Below are 12033 nucleotides of genomic sequence, written 5' to 3' on the forward strand. Positions count from 1 at the left end.
CTTCTGTGACCCTGCGGGGCCTGGGGCCACGCTGACCCCGCGTGGGCTTCACCCTGGTTTAGCCTCTGGAGCAATGTCCCTCAGTGGAACAGACTTTTAAAAGTCCTGATTTTGTGCTCCGTTCCTCCGCCGCTTGCCGGGAGCTGGCCCCTCCCCCCGCGGTCTATCTTCCCGTCGTTTTAGATTCACTTCTCCGCCAGTCCTACCTTTCAGAAAGTGGTTGATTTTCTGTTTCTAGAGTTGCTGTTCTTTTCTTCGATCTCCCATTGGATTTGTAGGTGTTTGCAATGTTTAGATAAGCTATCAAGCTGATCTCCTGCTACCTGATGTAGTCTCAGCCTGCTACTTTCCGCCATCTTGACTCTTCCCTGTTGTATTTTACTCTTATAATATCTTATTTCTTATAGTCTTTATTCCTTCTTTGAGATACAAAGTATTTTAAACATAGTTTATAATTCCTAACAGATTAGTTACTTTTATGATGTTTAGGGGGAGATAATTCTATTACTTGTTTATTGCTGATTATCTTCATAATAAATGGGTTTTGTGTCTGTTTAGTAATTTTGAATTGTGAGTACATCTTTTTGGTTGGTTTTTATTTGTGGGATTCCCATATGGTCTGCAGCAACATTGGGAGAAGTTTTATGTTTGCTTCTAAAAGGTACCCCAAGGATTTTACCAGTCTGGGAATGATTTTTATGTTAGTTTGTCAGTTTGAGGGGTCTAGGATCATATATGTCTTGTAAATAAGTGTATCCATTCCAGGTGCTGTCCAGACCCATATCTGCACTCCCATGGGAGACCTTTCCCCTCCATGAAGTACAGGATGAGAAATACGAGTTTTCTTTGGGTGTCCTGTAGACACTGGTATATATTCATTTTCCTGTTTGTGTATATTCTTTCACAGAGAGCTTACCGTTTCGATTGTCCTGAACTAATGTGGTGGTGTCTACCTTTTGCCTCACATAGGCCTACATTCTCCCCTCCTGCTCCACATGGGGCCTCTAGACAATGAGGACTGATGGTATACCCCTCCCACCTACCTGTTACCACCACTGCATACATCACAGTAGACAGTTGACTAATTGTTTTTTTTTTTATTATGTTCAGTTAGCCAGCATATAGTACATCATTAGTTTCTGATTTAGTGTAGTTTCCTTTACATTCTTAAACACTCATTTATGAATTTAAAAGGATGATTATTATATCTCCTCAACATTTCTACCTATGTTGCATGGGAAAGTGCTTAGTACCTCATATTTCTGCAAGCTAAAACTGTCAAAATAACATGTGATGATCTCCAGAAATGTGAGAGGTTACCATGTTCAGAAAACTAAAAAAAGAGTTGTCTAGTTTTAAACATACTGTGTAGGTGTCTCAGCATGAACTTGGTAAGATAGGCTAGTTATTGACAACAAAAGTTCTTCATAAGCCAGATGAAGCTACTTGGATTCTATTCTGAAGGCCCCGACTCTTTATTTATTTATTGATTGATTAAAAAAAAATTTTTTTTTCAGCGTAACAGTATTTTTTGTTTTTGCACGGCCCTGACTCTTTAAATAGGGAAGCATATGTCGAAAGTTTTCTTCTGGAATCAGTATGGAAGATCTACCAAGGGAGATAAGTAGAGAAACTAGTCATAAGGCCATGAAGTTAGCACTGGTCAGAGAAGCTGAATCTTAAAGTGTGAGTGGATTAAGGGCAAAGGATGAATATAAGGGGAAATGTAGAAGTCAAGGAGTGATTGAATATGAGAAGATGAGGGAGAGATTCCCCCCAGCTTTTGCTTTGGGCAATTAGATGGATGATAATGATGATGCCATTAACCAACAAAATGGAATAAAGAGTAAAGCCAAGTTATTTTATGACAACTTGAAGCAGTTTCACTATAAAAACCAAATACTTATAATGAACCATTTCTTTATATGTTACATATTAAATGGTAACATTATGTTCCTTACAGGTTCAGAGAGATGAAATCACAAGGACTGCAATGGGATGAAGTATGAATTGAAGATGAAGAGTTAGAGCCAGGGAGTATAGGAGTTTTTTCAGGACGTTTGCCATTGGAAGGAGAAAAGCAGCAGTAGGATGAAAAGACATTACTGAATGAAGGGTTTATAACTGGATGAGGGACTTTCTTAATGTTTATAGATTATAGAAAAGGAGCCACTAGAGTGGGTGAAAAGGAAGAAGTAGGAAGAAAATGCTATAGTAAATTACAGGAGTGAAGTCATAGACTTAGCAGAAGGGCCGTGGTGGTCAGTTGAATTGAAGTCTTTAGGGAACTTGAATAACATAAATAAATCAACTAGAACTATTATGATCCTCAGCCCTATTACCTATGACTGCTTTTTTGATTGAAACTCTCTTTCAGGCAGGCTTATTGTCACTTATCATGGGCTGCTCCCCTAATGCTTCACATTTTCCAGTCTTCTTACTCCTTGGGTTCTCAAGAGCTAGAATCTCTCCAGGTCTCCTTTTCTTCCTGTTCCTGGCTATTTACCTGGTCGCCATAATAGGGAACATGACTCTAGTGCTACTTATCTCCCGGGACTCCAGGCTCCACTCACCTATGTATTATCTGCTCCGTGGTCTCTCCGTCATAGACATGGGGCTGTCCACTGTCACCCTGCCCCAGTTGTTGGCCCATCTGGTCTTTAATTACCCAGCCATTTCTTCTGCCCGCTGCCTGGCCCAGTTCTTTTTCTTCTATGCATTTGGAGTTACAGATACACTTGTTATTTCTGTCATGGCTCTGGATCGTTATGTGGCCATCTGTAATCCCCTGCACTACCACTCAGTGATGAGTCGCCAACTCTGTGCCTGCCTACTGGCCTTGAGTTGGGTGGTGTCCATAGTGCACACCATGCTGCACGTGGGACTTCTCTTGCCTCTTTACTGGGATGGGGATGCTGAGGGCAATGTTAAACTTCCCCACTTCTTTTGTGACCACCGACCACTTCTGCGAGCCTCTTGCTCTGACATACATTCCAACGAGCTGGCCATATTCTTGGAGGGTGGCTTCCTCATGCTAGGTCCCTGTGCCCTCATTGTACTCTCCTATGCTCGCATTGGGGCCACCATCCTACGTTTGCCTTCAGCTGCTGGTCGCCACCGGGCAGTCTCCACCTGTGGATCCCACCTCACCATGGTTGGCTTCCTCTATGGCACCATCATCTGGGTCTACTTCCAGCCTCCTTCCCAGAACTCTCAGGAACAGGACATGGTGGCTGCTGTGATGTACACTGCCATTACCCCTTTGGCCAACCCTTTTGTGTATAGCCTCCGCAACAAGGATGTCAAGAGTGCCCTTCACAGGCTGCTTGGACTGGGGAGGGTGGACTCCTGATGAGCCTGCTGAAGAGCCATTTTGTTTGGTGAAGGAAAGAAGTGGGAGGGTTCAAGCATGGCTGGTTTTGGAGAGATGAGGGAAGCATGACCTGGCTAACTTATGGAACTCCAGATTCGACTCTTATTGTTGTGGCACCTGACAGAGCAGTGAACATGTGCCACATGTGCTCAGGGCTCCCATGTCAGCCTGTCTGAGGAACCTCTTCCCCAGACCATTTATCTTCAGTTATCAAAGTGGATACAAATGAGTCACTAGGCCTGGGAAGTTGAATCCCACAGTTTTGAAGAAGTGTGAGAATATTACTGTGAAATCTGAACTGAAACAGAGACAGTGAATTTAATTATGGTCACGTCTAACTCGGTGTGCTTGCTCATAGGAAGTGTGCTGGTGTGTGTCAGAAAGTTAGGGGAAGGGAGCAGGTTAGGTAAAATGGGATGGTAGTTTTATACCTGTTCCATTCAGTGAGCAAATATTGGCCCAAAAGTGAGTGTGAAAGATGCCATGATTCTGTTATTCTGTATCTTAGCCTCAGTTTCCATGGACTTGTCATAGTGTGAGCATCTTATTCTTTTTTTTCTTAAAGATTTTATTTATTCATTTGACAGATAGAGATCACAAGTAGGCATAGAGGCAGGCAGAGAGAGAGGAAGGGAAGCAAGCTCCCTGCTGAGCAGAGAGCCTAATGCGGGGCTTGATCCCAGGACCGTGAGATCATGACCCAAGCCGAAGGCAGAGGCTTTAACTCACTGAGCCACCCAGGTGCCCCAGTGAGCATCTTATTCTGATGTGTGTAAATTCTATTTCATATATTTTAAATTAATTTTCTTTACATTTTCAAGTAAGATATACAAAGAAAATGCAAAGCCAAAACTCTGCTGCATAAAACGAGGAACAGTGAACTATTTCAACAATGAAGAAGACAAATTGGCTGTGCTTAGCTTGTTGGGAGCTGGACATTGACTTCTATTTTGCCAGCTCTTATGAGGTTTGCAGTGATAAATAAAAATATTTGTTGAACTCTTTTTTATTGAAGTGTAGTTGACGCACAATTGTTACAGTAGTTTCAGGTATACAACATAATGATTTGATAACTATGTTTTGCTATGCTCATTCAATTCTCAGGTGAGAGCTACATCTCTCACCATACAACTCCATTACAATACCATTAACATTTCTTTTTACTAAGATATAATTGAAATATAATGTTGCAAGTTTAATAGTATGTTGATCTGATACATTTATGTGTTGCAATATTAGAGTAGTCCCCTTTACTTACCCTCAGGGGTTATGTTCCAAACCCCCCAGTGGCTGCATGAAACAGTAGATAGTACTAAGCCCTATATATACTATGTTTTTTCCTATACATACATAACTATAATGAAGTTTAATTTATAAATTGGGAAGATTAAGAGATGAATAACAAATAATAATAAAACAGGGAACATTCATAACAACATGCTGTAATAAAAATTATGTGAATGTAGTCTGTCTCTCTGAAAATATCTTATTATATGGTACTCACCCTTCTTTGTGTGATGATGTAAGATGATGAAATACTTACATGATGAGATGAAGTGAGGTCAGTGATGTAGGCATTGTGATACAGGATTACACTGCTGTTGACCTTCTGATAATGCATCAGGAGAGGACCATCTGCTTCTGGACTGCAGTTGACCACAGGTAGCTGAAACTGCAGAAAAGGAAACCACAGATAAAATGGGGACTGCTGTACCACCAAAGTGTGAGATACTACTTCTACCATGTCATGTAATTTTCCTCTTTTTTGTGGTGGGAAAAATGAAAATCTAGGCTCTTAGCAACTTTGAAGCTTATAGTACATTATTGTTGCTTATTATCATTACACTGTGTATTATTAGATCTCCAGGACTTATTTGTCTACTAGGTGCAGGTTGGTACCCTTAAATAACATCTCCCCAACTCCCCTATTCCTCAGTCTCTGGACTACAATTATACTCTGTTTTTATGTGTTCTCTGTTTTAAGTTCTCACGTATAAGTGAGATTGTCATTGTCTTTGTCTGACTTATCTCATTTAGCATAACCTCAAGATCCATCCATGTAGTCACAAATGGCAGGATTTCCTTCTTTCTCATGGCTGAATAATACTCAATTACATATATTATGTGATATATATATATATATATATATCACATCTTTTAAAAACATTTTTCTGTTGACAGACACTTAGGTTGTTTCCATATCTTGGCTATTGTGAATAATGCTACAATAAAATGAGAGTGGGTTATCTTTTTGATAACTTTCTTTCATTTCCTTTAGACATAGACCCAGAAATGATATTGCTGGTTCATATAGTAGTTGTATTTATTTATTTATTTATTTATTTATTTATTTAGTTTAAGAGAGAGAGCGATAGTGCGAGAGGGGCAGGCAGAGGGAGAGGGAGAGAGAAAATCTTAAGCATGTTCCATGCTCAGGGTAGAGGCCAACCCAGGGCTCAATCTCATGACCCTGAGACCATGACCTGAGTCAAAACCAAGAGTCAGACACTTAACTAACTGAGCCACCCAAGTGTCCTATATGTTTTATTTTGATATTTATTTATTTTTAATTTTTAAATTTTTTATTAAACATATAATGTATTATTAGCCCCAGGTGTACAGGTCTGAGAATTGCCAGGTTTACACATTTCACAGCACTCACCATAGCACATTGATTATTCTTTTTTGTTTGTGCTTTTGGTGCCATAGCCAGAGAATCATTGTCCAGACCAATGTGAAAGAACTTCTTCCCCGTTTTCTTCTAGAAGTTTTACATTATCAGGCCTTACATTTCTGTCTTTTTTTTTAAAAAAGATTTTATTTATTTATTTGACAGAGAGAGATCACAAGTAGGCAGAGAGGCAGGCAGAGAGAGTGAGAGGGAAGCGGGCTCCCTGCTGAGCAGAGGGCCCGATGCGGGACTTGATCCCAGGACCCTGAGATCATGACCTGAGCCGAAGGCAGTGGCTTAAACCACTGAGCCACCCAGGCGCCCGACATTTCTGTCTTTAATCCATTTTGAACTAATTTTTGGGTGTGTTGTAAGATAAAGGTTCAGTTTCATTTTTCTCGGTGTGGCTGGCCAGGTCCACCAACACTATTTGTTGAAGAAATTCTTTCTTCCCCACTGAGTGTTGTTCATGTCCTTGTCAAACATCAGTTGACAAAGTTAAGTGGGTTTATTTCTGGTCTTTCAGTTATATTGCATTGATCTCCAGATCTGTCCTTTTGTAAGTACCACATTCTTTGACTGCTATAGCTTTTTAAAAAACTTTTATTTTTTAAATTATTTATTTGCTTGTTTGTTTGTTTATTTATTTATTATGTTCAATTAGCCAGCATATAGTACATCATTTTTTAAAAGATTTTACTTATTTATTTGACAGAGAGAGAGCACAAGCAGGGGGAGTAGCAAGCAGAGGGAGAAGGAGAAGCAAGCTCCCCATGGAGCAAGGAGCCTGATGTGGGGCTCAATTCCAGGGCCCTGGGATCATGACCTGAGACAAAGGCAGATGCTTAACCAACTGAGCCACTCAGGTGCCCCTCATTAGTTTTTGATGCAGTGTTCAGTGATTCATTAGTTGCTTATAACACAGTGCTCATCACCATATGTGCCATCCTTAATATCCATCACCCAGTTACCCCATCCCCCCACCCCCTTCCTTCTATAACTCTCAGTTTGTTTCCCAAAGTCCAGAGGTGTTCATAAAAACAATTCTTTTAATTTCAGGTGTAGGACTTAGGAACTCATCATTTACGATACTTAGTGCTCATCACAAGTGCCCTCCTTAATACTCATGAAAAAGAAAAAAAATAAATTTAAATTTCATATTAAAACAAACTATTTTAATATTATCAAGTGGCCAGTCAATGTTGAAATTTCCAGTTGTCTCATAAATATAATAAAATGTTTTTGTTGTTTTTAAAAATTAGGACCCAAATAAGGTTTACATACTGTGATTGGTTATTTGGTCTTTTCAGTCTCTTTCTTCTTTCTCCCCCCATCCTTTTTTTCTTCCTCTTTCCCCCTACTCTCCTCTATCTCTAGCAATTTATTTGTAGAAGATAATCAAGTAATTTTCCTGCAGAATTACCTGCAGTCTGGATTTGTGTGAGTTCATCATTATATTGCAGTTTAATGTGTTCCTCTGTGCTCTGTATTTTCCGTAACCTGGAAGTTGGATGTAGAAGCTTTGTCAGATTCATGTTTGGCTTTTGGAAATGAGCGACAACTCCATAGGTTGTGTGGGAGAGGTAATGTCTGGTTAGGTCACTTCTTTGGTTAAATTAGCAGCCATTGCTATTCAATGTCTAGATCTATTCATTAGAGCAATAATTAGAGCAGAAGTATATGTGTGTGGAAGGGGAAAGAAATCAGGTGGAAGGAGGAAAGAACAGTCTAAAATCCAGGAATGTTTGCTCAGAATGAAACTGATAGAAGAGAATCACATTTATGGACATTGGGGAGGGTATGTGCTCTGGTGAGTGCTGTGAAGTGTGTAAACCTGGCGATTCACAGACCTGTACCCCTGGGGATAAAAATACATTATATGTTTATAAAAAAATAAGAAATAAATAAAAATTAATAATAATAATAAAAGAATCACATTCATTTGACAATGCATAAGCCTATATCCATTGTGGAAATATGTCACTTTCCCAAAGTAAGGAAAGCTGTTAGAAAGTCAAACAGATCCTCTGCAAACAAAAATAAATGTATTACATTTTTTGAGGAAGTTGATATTATTTTTTTCCCCATTTTATTTATTTTTTCAGAGTAACAGTATTCATTCTTTTTGCACAACACCCAGTGCTCCATGCAAAACGTGCCCTCCCCATTACCCACCACCTGTTTCCCCAACCTCCCAGCCCTGACCCTTCAAAACCCTCAGGTTGTTTTTCAGAGTCCATAGTCTCTTATGGTTCACCTCCCCTTCCAAATTTTTTTTTAATAAACATATAATTTATTTTTATCCCCAGGGGTACAGGTCTGTGAATCACCAGGTTTACACACTTCACAGCACTCATGATAGCACTTACCCTCCCCAATGTCCATAGCCCCCTCCCCCTCTCCCAATCCCACCTCCCCCCAGCAACCCCCAGTTTGTTTTGTGAGATTAAGAGTCATTTATGGTTTGTCTCCCTCCCAATCCCATCTTGTTTCATTTATTGATTAAAATCTCTTTCTTTCCACTGAATTCTGATCATATTCATCAGTTAATAATTTGGTTTTCTAGTGTGACTAAGCTGCTTTTCCGCAGGTTAATGGAGGAAAGTACTGGTTATGCATCCAATTTATAGTCATTTCCACATATCTAATCCATATCAATAAGCCACATGTCATTATTACTTTATAGTAGGACAAAGACAATTTGCATATAATTTCAGATTTTTCAGGGTGGTGCTCCACTTCCTGCTGCTGTTTTTATACTTAAAGTGTTGTTCAAATCAGGTATTCTGTGGATGATAGTTCTAAAGTAGATAAGCAAAATGAGTAGATGAAATTCAGTGAAGGATGCACTTGGGTGAAGGCAGGAAATTTGGAACTCACTGGAGAGCAGAATAGAAACATAGCAGTGGTCAAAGTTGTCCCACTGATATCTCATAAAGCCTCGTGACTTGAAGCTAATTCAGCTGGGTTAAGATGTTTGGATTAATAACAAACAATAACAGGAAGGATAGTTTAGGAAAGCTGGCTTCCTGAAATGATGAAATGGGAATCAATTTCCTCTTGGGATTTTTTCTTGCTCAACTGTTGACATTATACAAAGAAGACTATGGTTTCCCAAAGGGTCGACCTTCCCTATAGACACAATTGTTTTCTGAAGCTCTAGGGTGACATCTGGGTATAAGGAAGGAGAAGGAGCAGACTCCAGAACTATAGTGCCAGCTGATAAAGGAAGGTAGACGGGCTCAGCCCATTGTAACTGCTATTTCATCTGAATACAGTTGGAGACTCCTGGGGTTGGTAGAGTCCCAGAATGAGTCCCTGTAAGTGATGCTGCTTCTTTGGGATGAGCAACCATATAGAAAAGCTTTTATGGAAAATGATGAGAAGACGATCCTTAATTTGTGAGTTTTATGAGAATATGGTGAAGAAGGAGCACAGCTCTATTCATACTTTCTATCTTGAGTGTGTGGGGTTAGATACAGAGAAAAGGTGAGAGTAAGATTATACTCTGCCCTCATAGTAAATAGAAGGGGCACAGAAAATAATCATAATCCTCAGAGTCCACAGTTTCTCATGGTTTTTCTCCTCCTCCAGTTTCCCCCAACTCCCTTCTCCTCTCCATCTCCTCATGTCATCTGTGTTATTCCTTATGCTCCACAAATAAGTGAAACCATATGATAATTGACTGTCTCTGCTTGACTTATTTCAATCGGCATAATCTCTTCCAGTCCCGTCTATGTTGATACAAAAGTTGGGTAGTCATCCTTTTTGATGGAGGCATAATACTCCATAGTATATATGGACCACATCTTCCTTATCCATTCGTCCATTGAAGGGCATCTTGGTTCTTTCCACAGTTTGGTGACTGTGGCCATTGCTGCTATGAACATTGGGGTACAGATGGCCCTTCTTTTCACTACATCCGTATCTTTGTGGTAAATGCCCAGTAGCGCAATTGCAGGGTCATAGGGAAGCTCCATGTTTAATTTCTCGAGGAATCTCCACACTGTTCTCCAAAGTGGCTGCACCAACTTGCATTCCCACCAACAGTGTAAGAGGGTTCCCCTTTCTCCACATCCTCTCCAACACATGTTGTTTACTGTCTTGTTAATTTTGGCCATTCTGCCTGATATAAGGTGGTATCTCAATGTGGTTTTGATATAAATCTCCCTGATGGCTAGTGATGATGAACATTTTTTCATGTGTCCGTTAGCCATTTGTATGTCTTCTTTGGAGAAGTGTCTATTCATGTATTCTCTCCATTTTTTGACATGATTATCTGTTTTCTGTGTGTTGAGCTTCAGGAGTTCTTTATAGATCTTGGATATCAGCCCTTTGTCTGTACTCTCATTTGTGAATATCTTCTCCCATTCCGTGGGTTGCCTCTTTGTTTTCTTGACTGTTTCCTTTACTGTGCAGAAGCTTTTGATCTTGATGAAGTCCCAAAAGTTCATTTTTGATTTTGTTTCCTTTGCCTTTGGAGACATATCTTGTAAGAAGTTGCTGTGGCCGATGTCAAAGAGATTACTGCCTGTGTTCTCCTCTAGGATTCTGATGGATTTCTGCCTCATGTTGAGCTCTTTTGTGCATTTTGAGTTTATATTTGTGTATGGTGTAAGAAAATGGTTGAGTTTCATTCTTCAACACATAGCTGTCCAATTTCCCAGTACCATTTATTGCAGAGACTATCTTTTTTCCACTGTATATTTTTTCCTGCTTTGTCAAAGATTATTTGACCATAAAGTTGAGAGTCCATATCTGGGCTCTCTACTCTGTGGACTCTGAGAAACAAACTGAGGGTTTTGGAGGGGAAGGGGGTAGGAGGTTGGGTGAGCCTGGTGGTAGGTATTATGGAGGGCACATATTGCATGGAGCACTGGGTATGGTGCATAAAAGTGAATTCTAGAACACTGAATAGAAATAAAAAAAATAAAAAATTTTAAAAAGGTATAAAAGAATCATAATCCTCTTTTAGAAAATGGTGTGATATGGTGCCAAGAAGATCAAAGAATAGAATTAGAATAAATATTATAGTAAAGGGAAGCAATGGAATGAATGGAAGAGTTATTAGTTTAACACATAAAAAAGCAGGATTTTAAATGAAAATATCAAGGCTTAGATGGAGAATATAGTCATGCAGTCAGAGAGGGAATGGAAAGATATTTCACAGTTCCCAGGTGCAAGAAATGTGTGGCAAAGGCCCTAATTTATTTTGTGAGAATTTGGAAAATACATTTTTGAGACAGAGAAAAGGAGGTTCTGTTCCTGACCTTAACGGAAAACTGAAAGCTTTTCCGTTAAGGTCAGGAACACGGCAGGGATGTCCATTATCACCACTGCTATTCAACATAGTACTAGAAGTCCTAGCCTCAGCAATCAGACAACAAAAAGAAATTAAAGGCATCCAAATTGGTAAAGAAGAAGTCAAACTATCACTCTTTGCAGATGATATGATACTATATGTGGAAAACCCAAAAGACTCCACTCCAAAACTGCTAGAACTTGTCCAGGAATTCAGTAAAGTTTCAGGATATAAAATCAATGCACAGAAATCAGTTGCATTTCTGTACACCAACAACAAGACTGAAGAAAGAGAAATTAAGGAGTCAATCTGATTTTTAGATCTCAAATTCAAACTTTGTGATTCCTCATCACAGGGGAACAGAATAGAAATAGAATTTAGACCAAGAAGGCATTTAATAGAGCATATTCCTAATATTTAGATATTGATGAAACAGTGAATGATCTCATATCTTTTGGTTCTTCCATCAAAGAAGAAAGATGAGAATAAGAAGGATTAAGGCTTAACACCCTAGCTCTGTTCCTTCTCAATGATTTTAGATGTCTCAGAAGCACCAGGTGGGAATGAGGAAACCTGAGATGCTTTTGTTTCAATCCAGAGGTTTTTCCAGGGGATCTTCTTTTTTTTCCCCCCTCTCCCATTTCAATTTAGTTTATGGCTCAAGGTGTTCAAAATCTGTATATGTGT

General features: G+C 39.4%; 1 protein-coding gene across 1 annotated transcript; it reads left to right on the forward strand.

The window, feature by feature from the left end:
- Nucleotides 1-2398: 2398 nt before the first annotated feature.
- Nucleotides 2399-3352, forward strand: LOC123952694 (olfactory receptor 1B1). Its single transcript, XM_046022023.1, has one exon. The coding sequence runs from the start codon at nt 2399-2401 to the stop codon at nt 3350-3352; it is 954 nt and encodes a 317-aa protein (XP_045877979.1).
- The last annotated feature ends 8681 nt before the right edge of the window (nt 3353-12033 follow it).

Source organism: Meles meles, chromosome 11, assembly GCF_922984935.1.
Source record: "Meles meles chromosome 11, mMelMel3.1 paternal haplotype, whole genome shotgun sequence".
In the NCBI taxonomy this organism is placed as follows: Eukaryota; Metazoa; Chordata; class Mammalia; order Carnivora; family Mustelidae; genus Meles; species Meles meles.

Excerpts from the sequence above, each read along its gene's own strand:
- LOC123952694 (XM_046022023.1), top strand. The coding sequence starts at position 2,399 with ATGGGCTGCTCCCCTAATGCTTCACATTTTCCAGTCTTCTTACTCCTT.